Source organism: Corythoichthys intestinalis, chromosome 1 (assembly GCF_030265065.1).
Source record: "Corythoichthys intestinalis isolate RoL2023-P3 chromosome 1, ASM3026506v1, whole genome shotgun sequence".
Taxonomy (NCBI): Eukaryota; Metazoa; Chordata; class Actinopteri; order Syngnathiformes; family Syngnathidae; genus Corythoichthys; species Corythoichthys intestinalis.
Window position 1 is genome coordinate 81,674,620 of NC_080395.1, and position 10,157 is coordinate 81,684,776.

The following is a 10,157-nucleotide window of genomic DNA, read 5'->3' on the forward strand; positions in this document are numbered from 1 at the left end:
TTTGTCAGGCTGTTGCTTACCTTTGCAAAATAGGAAAAAGTACACTAAACCCTAGTAGACAAAAATTGAATAAACCTTCCGCTCTCGAAGGCCAAAATAGTGCTAAATTTGTGAAATTAATAAAACACGTATAATACTAGCCCAACAGTAAGAAAGTAAAAATAAATTGATAATAATAAACTCTGAATGAACTGAATAAACTTTTTTAAACCTCTCAAAGTCCAAACAGTGCAACTTTAATGAAATTATTGTCACATTCTGCTGCTGGTTAGATTGTGTTTTGTTGCTGGGCGTGGCACTTGAATTCAATGCAGGCTTATCAACGCAGCATTTAAGCACGGGTGATGTCAGAGAAGGCTGCCGAGATATTTGCCTTGCTGATCGCTATTTGACATCTGGCACAATAATCTCGCTACATTTGCTTGTTATGCCCCTGCATTGGGTTTTTCTGTTAGTGAGCTGCTCTCGTTTGTAACCGCTGCCTATCGTCTTAGTTTGTCCGTCGACCTGCTGTCACGGACTCCTTTTGTTATTTCTACTGTCCCGCGATCGCGTGTTATTTATTTATTTTTTTTTTCATTAAACCCTTTTATGTCTCCCCTGCTTGTTGTCTGCTTCGAGGTTCAACCTTGTTTCCGCATTTTCGGACGCTAACAATTATAAGTAATAATAATTGACCACAGCATCCCGTCTCTCCTTTTTTTCGGGAGGTGGGAGTCCCTTATTTCTATTTCGGAAATGTGGCAACAATACTTTGGAAACACTTCCCAAATTACTGCGGCATTTCTTTCAGTAAAAGACAATAAAAGTAAAGTAGACGAAGTGAACTGACCAGAGGTTGTTGAACAGAACAGCTCCGGTGTTGTACCGAAATCTGCAATCCGTCAGAATCTGTGACGAAGGAGGGCGATGTTGCCAACAGCAAGGCCGACAGCAACGACGAAGAGGAAACGAAGAAGAACACTTACGCTAACGGCGTGAACTGCTACGTAAACGAGGCTCGCTACAAGTTGCGAGGCTTATTTTCCCTTTCACGGTATTAACGTCGCGACATTCGATCATGACATCGTTACTAAGAAAATGCTTTAAAAGTTTTGGATATTTCATATGAATTTTTGACATTGTGAAATAGTCCGCTGTAATAAATTGCTATTATTCTTCATCATGATGAGGTTATTATGTAAATATCCCATTAAATAAATTACATAAAATGTATGGCTTTTGATGTTGTGAAAATGTACGCTTTTCTAAATTAGGTACTGTATTGTATTTGTGAAATTATGGAATTGTCCGCTCTTATAAATTACTTTCATTCTTTTAACTTATGACTCTTCCACACGTGCACTCACAATTTTAAATGCATAAGGATAATGATATAAATATATGCCGTAGTCTGTGATCTCGCTGTATTTTCCTTATGCTGTTGCCCAGCCCATCAAAGACAAATCCTTACTAATCTAACATTATTTTACCGTCACCTGAATATATAATACCTCAAAACGACCTCCACTATATTTTTATTGTCACAACCTCTGGTAGGTGCAGACGTGGCTGTCAGAAATTGTGATCCTCCCTATTGTGTCTAAAATGAAGTCACCACTAGGCTCTCTGCAAATTTTCTGACCCCCCCCCCCCCCCCCATACTACATCTCCTCTCAATTGGACCCCCAGAGTTTGTACATTTTGTCATCACTAAACATCACAGGAGGATCACAATTTCTGATAGGTGCAGATGTGGCTTACAGAAATTGTCAGCATCAGAAAATGTGATCCTCCTGTATTGTGTCTAAAATCAGTCAAGTCACCCTTAAAGCTCTTTGCTGATCTAATGACAGACCCCAATTCCCCCAGTACATATTTTTTCAATTGGACCCCATAGCTGAAAATTGGGTTAATCGGCTATTGCAAAAGTGCAAGTGTCAATGTTACAGCCCCACCTACAGTTGGGGAGGATCACAATTTCTGACAGCCACATTTGACCCTATCAGAAAATGTCATGATAAAGTGTACAGACTTTGGGGGTCAAATTGAGACAAGATGTGGTAGGGGGGAGTAGGAATAGTGTCAGGGGATCAGGAAAGAGCTTTAAGAGTGTTTTGATTGTTCTTAGACACAGTAGAGGAGTATCACTATTTCCAACAGCCACATTTGCACCTATCGGAAAATGTAATAATTAAATATACACCCTCTGGGGGTCCAGTTGAGAGGATATATAGTAGGGGGGAGTTGGGATGGTGTCAAAAGATCAGCAAAGAGCTTTAAGAGTGACTTGATTGTTCTCAGACACAGTAGAGGAGTATCACCATTTCCGACAGCCACATCTGCACCTATGAGAAAACGTGACACTATAAATATAGTATCTGGTGGTCATTTTGAGGACACATGCATTCAAATGACAGTAAGGGAATGTCAAATAAGGAATTGCCTTCGATGGGCTGGGAAATTGCATAAGTAAAATACAGCGAAATCACACACTAACTACAGCATTTACATTTATATCATTCATTGTCCTTATACATCGAAAATTGTGTATGCGTGAGTGTGTGAGGAAGAGTAATAAATTCATAATGTAATTTATAGGTGCAGATAATTTCATAATCTCAGAAATACAATACAGCAATTAATTTATTAGAACACACATTTTCACAACGTCAAAAGTCATACAATAAATGTAATTCATTGAAGAGGATATTTACACAATAACCTCGTCAGGAAGAATAAGAAGAAAAATCGCAATTTATTGCAGCTTACTGTTTCACAATATCAAAAGTAATCTATTCAAGCAGAAATTTTCGAAACATCAAAAATTCATAATATACTGTATGATATAGCTACTGTATGTGATTTTTTGAAGCAGACATTTTCCAAATGTCAGCGTCATGATTAAATATCATGACGTTTATTCGTTGAAAGGGAAAATAAGCCTCGGCAACTTCGAGTGAATAGCCTCATTTACGTAGCAAATGGCTGTTTACGCCGTTAGCGTAAGTGGCCTTCTTCGATTCCTCATCTTCGTTGCTGTCGGCCTTGCTTTTGGCAACATCGCCCTCCTTCGTCACAGAATCTGACGGATCGCAGATTTCGGTACAACACCGGTCCAGCGGCCTTCTTCCTCTGGATAGCAGTCCTGCTCTTGCAGGCTCGAACTCGTTGTGTTCGTTCACGTTTCGTCTTCAAATGTTTTATCTAGTTCGAGGTATTGAAACTGGCCGATTTAACTCCACATCTCCAAACTTTCAGGCCGCAAATCTTGCATGCAGCCATTGATTTTAATCGACGGGATTTCTATCTGGAAATATTTGCCGACCGCCGCCATATTTCCTGGTTTGTTTTTCGTCCATATGAAAAAGCCCCCTTTTGATTGGTCAGGAGTGGCTATTGGCCCGCTCTCATTGGTCTGGAGCAAGCCAATAGCGATAGCTGCTTGGTGTTCACGTGTCATCACTCAACACAGAGACACAGTGTAGTGAGCGCCAGGAGGAGAAAAAGGCTGTGGTCAAATGATATAATAATGGACCGGTAAATGGTATCAGCGCCGTCTTTGTTGGTACTCGCCGATACCGATACCACCATTTCGGGCCGGATCGGCGCCCCCTGCCGATACTAGTATCGGTATCGGTGCATCTTTAATTGAAAACTAGTTGCGTTAGTAAACAGCCGCCATCTTAAAGCAGGAGACTTCCCTAGTAGGCCGTTGTGAACCTTCCAAGCGAACCTAATCAACTTTTGATCTAAAATACTCCTAAATCGGCAAAATTTTGACTTGAATCTATCTTCAAAACAGTTTTAAAACTTTCATATGTCGAAAGTGGACAGAAGGGAAATTATGGAATAACGGGAGCAATTTTAACAACTTTAACAGTTGATTCACAAAATTAAATGAATTGAATGTAGTTTAAAGCTGCTCATACACAATGGGGACTTGAGTAATTTTATTTACTGTTTTAAAATGTTAACTTGATACTGAAATAGTCGTTTATTTAAACCTGAGAGGCTTTTTATACTATTATTGTAACTAATGTACGAAACATTAAAAGCATCTAATAGCTTAGGGGGTTTGTGGGATTTTCCACTGAGGTTGTTTGTGTGTTTTGCTTTTTAAAGACAGTTTACAATATTATTTGCACTTTTTACTGACTGACTATGCCATTTCTGTTTGTTTTTTTTATAATGTCTTGTGTTTGTCACTGAATAAACAGGTAAGTTTCTTGTTACCAACCGTTGTGTGTTATTCAAACTCACCTAATTCAGCTGGCTAGTTATCAGGAGTACTAAAACCATTTTCAAAATGAGTCTTACAACTAATTAAGGAGGCTAAATAACTTTAAACTTTAACACATGCTCAGATAGGCCGGTATCGGTATCGGCCAGTATCAGTATCGGATGTGCAAAACAATATCGGTATCGGATCGGAAGTGCAAAAACCTGGATCGGGACATCCCTACTCATAAATTCTACATACATTACCCCATTTGTATAATTATTGCATGACTCCAGGCTTTTACATTAGTACAGGAAAATGATCATAAAATATGTACAAGGCAGTTCGTCTGATTAGTCCTGCCTGTGAAGTTGATTTTACGCTTTTATTAGTCTTAAAATAAAACAAACTGCTACTAATAAGGACCAAACATGAGTTTATTTGTTGACATGATTTTTATTTAAGTGGACAAAGTTACTGTCTGAATAGAATACCAATTGTTCCAGGGATATTTTTATGATAAAACCCTCATAAAAATAATTTGCATTTTCATATACAGTCAAGGGATTAAAAAAATACATTATGTGGAAATGATTTGCCGCACAATCTTAGTTTTGTTTTGTTTTTTAAAAACATTTTATATATATTTTTTATGAATCCATTTGAAATGATTGGTAAAGTGATTTCTGCCTGTCAACATTACAATGGAACCCACGAAAAAGGTTCTCTGCTTTGCAAACATATTTGGTATTACTGTGAAATAATGCAATTTAGACAAGATGATTTGGGTTTTTTTTTTTCTTTTTTACAATAAAGCCTGCATGCAAACCAGTTGCACAAAATATAAATATATCATGTTCCTCTTACAGCTGACACTCTTAAAAAAACCCTCCCCGCTTGGAGCATTTAAATCCCTTCACTACAAGTAATAGTGGAAATTATATACAGTGCCTTGCAAAAGTATTCGGCCCCCTTGAACCTTGCAACCTTTCGCCACATTTCAGGCTTCAAACATAAAGATATAAAATTTTAATTTTTTGTCAAGAATCAACAACAAGTGGGACACAATCGTGAAGTGGAACAAAATTTATTGGATAACTTAAACTTTTTTAACAAATAAAAAACTGAAAAGTGGGGCGTGCAATATTATTCGGTCCCCTTGCGTTAATACTTTGTAGCGCCACCTTTTGCTCCAATTACAGCTGCAAGTCGCTTGGGGTATGTTTCTATCAGTTTTGCGCATCGAGAGACTGACATTCTTGCCCATTCTTCCTTGCAAAACAGCTCGAGCTCAGTGAGGTTGGATGGAGAGTGTTTGTGAACAGCAGTCTTCAGCTCTTTCCACAGATTCTCGATTGGATTCAGGTCTGGACTTTGACTTGGCCATTCTAACACCTGGATACGTTTATTTTTGAACCATTCCATTGTAGATTTGGCTTTATGTTTTGGATCATTGTCCTGTTGGAAGATAAATCTCCGTCCCAGTCTCAGGTCTTGTGCAGATACCAACAGATTTTCTTCCAGAATGTTCCTGTATTTGGCTGCATCCATCTTCCCGTCAATTTTAACCATCTTCCCTGTCCCTGCTGAAGAAAAGCAGGCCCAAACCATGATGCTGCCACCACCATGTTTGACAGTGGGGATGGTGTGTTCAGGGTGATGAGCTGTGTTGCTTTTACGCCAAACATATCGTTTTGCATTGTGGCCAAAAAGTCCAATTTTGGTTTCATCTGACCAGAGCACCTTCTTCCACATGTTTGGTGTGTCTCCCAGGTGGCTTGTGGCAAACTTTAAACGAGACTTTTTATGGAAATGGCTTTCTTCTTGCCACTCTTCCATAAAGGCCAGATTTGTGCAGTGTACGACTGATTGTTGTCCTATGGACAGACTCTCCCACCTCAGCTGTAGATCTCTGCAGTTCATCCAGAGTGATCACGGGCCTCTTGGCTGCATCTCTGATCAGTTTTCTCCTTGTTGGAGAAGAAAATTTGGAAGGACGGCCGGGTCTTGGTAGATTTGCAGTGGTCTGATGTTCCTTCCATTTCAATATGATGGCTTGCACAGTGCTCCTTGAGATGTTTAAAGCTTGGGAAATCTTTTTGTATCCAAATCCGGCTTTAAACTTCTCCACAACAGTATCTCGGACCTGCCTGGTGTGTTCCTTGGTTTTCATAATGCTCTCTGCACTTTAAACAGAACCCTGAGACTGTCACAGAGCAGGTGCATTTATACGGAGACTTGATTACACACAGGTGGATTCTATTTTTCATCATCGGTCATTTAGGACAACATTGGATCATTCAGAGATCCTCACTGAACTTCTGGAGTGAGTTTGCTGCACTGAAAGTAAAGGGGCCGAATAATATTGCACGCCCCACTTTTCAGTTTTTTATTTGTTAAAAAAGTTTAAATTATCCAATAAATGTTGTTCCACTTCACGATTGTGTCCCACTTGTTGTTGATTCTTGACAAAAAAATTAAATTTCATATCTTTATGTTTGAAGCCTGAAATGTGGCGAAAGGTTGCAAGATTCAAGGGGGCCGAATACTTTTGCAAGGCACCATATAACTTTAGTTATCCATGGTTTTCATGCTATGTGAAGTTGTGTACTGTTTGTGGTTCTTTTCGTGTTCCAGTGCGAGATGACTAACATGTTCTAAACAACCACTAAGCTATTAGAACTGCATTCCATTTGTCATTAAGCATCTCCTCCACTGAAACTATTTATCACAATAACTGCTGGACGCTGTCAAGCATGCCGCTGTATAATTCATAACCGTCTTCGACGCCACCATAATAAAATGCGTATATCACTCACTTGTTCCGGGGCGTAACTCTCGACCGTCCCCTTACAACACAAACAACCTCGCTTAAAGGGCAACTGAAGAGCTTTTCGGATTTCACTCTTGAGTGTTTTACTCAGTTGAATTGTATTAATGCATCATTCACTGTCTCAAAAAGTCACATTAAAAAAATAATAATAATTGACCGCGTAGTTTTTGAGTTATGGCCATAGCAACACCATAGCGACGAGAGACGCGCTACCCTGCCGACCGCTACCTGATGACGTAACTTCCAGGGAGCCTCGCCACCACGCTGAACACGGAAATATAGCACCACGCTATCCTCGCCATGTATTGCAAACATTTTCTGGGTATTACTCGCGAGATTTGTCATGCCATCTCGATGTGTAGCGATGAATTGCTCACAGGAAGACCCGAGACTCTATGAGTGGTCCCAAAAAATTTCTCCTGCAAAGGTTTGGACCCTTTTTGTGAGCATGCATACAGGTCCCCGATCGGCTCATTGTTTTCATCATTTCAGCGACGACAGCTATGAAAACCTACAACAATGCAACCTTGGTTTTACAAAGACGTAAGTAGACCCTCTGATTCTAAAATTTGATGCACTTCTGTTGATAAACGAAGTGGACTCCTGCTGCCTGTTTGCTGAAGCGCGACATTTTTTTTTTCTTGCTGTTGCCCTGTCATAAGTAGATACGTTTGCTGACAGCAGGGATCGCGTTAACCGAATATTTTCCGTCGTTGACCGATTTTTAAAAATGGTGACGGGAAAAACTGAAGTCCATCTGTCATTTTGACAGGTTGCAATTCACACCCCAGACCACAGGGTGGCGAGTGAGCATATTAATTAGCTATTGTCTCTCTTGATGCATGACGTCGTTGGCCTTACTCTGAAAAATGTCAAGGCAACTGAGCGTCCGAAGTTTCTTCAAAAAGCCCCAAAACGACGATGGTGTTGATAAAAGAGGTGAAAAAACAGGGACTGCACAAGGGGGCACGCAATTCAAGTCTATGCGCACCAGGAGGAAGGTGTAAGACTCTGTTTTTGTCACTGCGGAGAAAAAGTTACATATTCATCTGCTTGATGTGTGATGGCACGGTGTGGATTCTCTGTTAAGCTTGTTCAGACAGAATATTAATTTAAAATGAATGAAAACTAAATACTATTGAATATGTTGAAGCGGTATCCAATGTTAAGAGTCTTGTTAACTGGAATTGCTGTGTCCAGCCGCTGTAGCTCTGCTGCTCTCTGTAAACTCTCTATTCAAGCCGGAACGCGCGCGGCTCTTGAGTGTCTCTGTCACGTAACTGTGTCGTAGCCGGTAACGCGCTCGGCCAAATGGACACACAAGTACGGAAGGTGAATTATGCCAAACAAAGGGTCACCACAATGTCATTATCATCATTTTTAAAATTTAAGTGACGGGTAAAAATAGATTATGACCGGATTTTTATGACCCTGTCAGTCAAAATGACAGACACCGAAAAAGTCTAGCGCAACCTCTGTCTGACAGGTCTACTCATGTGATTTTATTACTATATCAATAGGTATTATGTAAATTCAAATGTCCCCAGCACCAAATAGGTCCTTGGCTCATTGTTTTTTGGCCTGTCACAGGGTAAATATAAAGCCTATAAATAAAACAATCCACCTGCAAGGCCCTAATGTATCAAATACATCTCAATAAAACATAACTATTGTACTACAGCATCAAATCAAGGTCTGCCTATTTGAAGAGGGAACAATAGCATCAAATAGATGCTGCTTTGACTGGGGCATTATTATTTGATCACCAAGAAATTATTATTAAATTAAAATTAGGATTCATCCAATATTTTCATGCTGCTGTGATTTTTTTTTTTGCTTCTCCAGGAAGCCAAACATAAAAAATTCAGTGGCGGAAACCCTCACCACGATGAAAAAAGCGTTGCAAGTCAGTCGCAACCCAGTTTCCCAAAATCAAGAGAGAGTGGGTCGAGTCATATGATGACCCAAGTGATGCGTTGTCCAGCAATGACGACTGAAGAGATCCTATATGATGCCTGCCAGATGCTGAATTTCTTCCGTCTGCGACATCAGATGACGATGACTTAGGAGAAATAAATGTAGCAAATTTTGATGACATGAAATCATAAACTAGTCATATATACAGTACACATTTTTTAAAAGAAAAATCTAGTTACCTTCATATTTTAATAATGATTTATCTTTGTATAGAGAACACTTAATGCTACAGAAAAGAGTAAATACATATTTCCCACTGCCATTATCATTTTTCAATGTTGCGCTAGTCTGTTGCTATCCCAACTTTGTATTGCTTAGTAACTTAGTATTGCTTACTAAATTTGTTCTTTGATGTGTGCCATTGTGTGCTTGGTATAAATTAGCTATAGCATAGCTAACCTATTGAATATTTTTTCAGAACGTAATTACAATACATACCAATAGAATAGAATGTTGTTTACAATTTATGGTTTTATTTTTTAAATGTATTTCATGCCTCTGTCAGTGCTTCAGCCTCCTCAAGTTTGGCTCTCACGTCTGGGATCTCCTGACGACACAGGCATACTCTTGTAAGGGTAATTACTTGACTGTTTACAGCAACACCTGGAAAATAAAATCGTTTTGTCATTTATTTTGAAAAATCAATAACATATCATTCATTTAGCCACATTTGGGCTAGCTTTACAGTATTTAGATCGGTAGGAGCTGTCCCATTACCTAATACCCTGTTTTAGCTATGTGGAGAGCATGGAAAAGTATACAACCATGTAATTGCATTCTCTCAATAAAAAAATCTCGATGCTGGACTTAGGCTTACCACTCACGGAAGGCTTACCACTCACTCTCCCGTTCGTGAAGTGTCGAGCTGTCAATTGGCGTCATGACGACATCTGCTGTGTCAAGAAAATCACCGTCATCTGACGCCTCACGTTCAAACATGTAGGGATTAATTGTAGTTAATCTTTCCTGGGACCCTTTGCCATCGGTAGCGTCACGAAAGAGCGATCCTGAATGCTTACCTTTGGTGGAAATATCACTGACATCGTTGTTGCTGCTATGCTAGCTGTGGATAGTCTTCTCTGCTGCGTCGGGGAATCCACGTCACACTGCCGGGTTTGCGAAGGGACCATTAACGGAGTGCAAAAA

At 39.6% G+C, this 10,157-nt stretch overlaps 1 protein-coding gene across 1 annotated transcript in view; it reads left to right on the top strand.

Moving 5' to 3' along the window:
• LOC130919388 (protein-cysteine N-palmitoyltransferase HHAT-like) overlaps positions 1-9,363 on the top strand; it is a 473,408-nt gene extending 464,045 nt beyond the window's left edge. The window contains exon 13 of the mRNA XM_057842084.1: positions 8,880-9,363. Coding sequence (XP_057698067.1) covers positions 8,880-8,893 — 14 coding nt within the window. The 3' untranslated portion in view covers positions 8,894-9,363. The remainder of the gene's footprint in view (positions 1-8,879) is intronic.
• Positions 9,364-10,157: the final 794 nt, after the last annotated feature.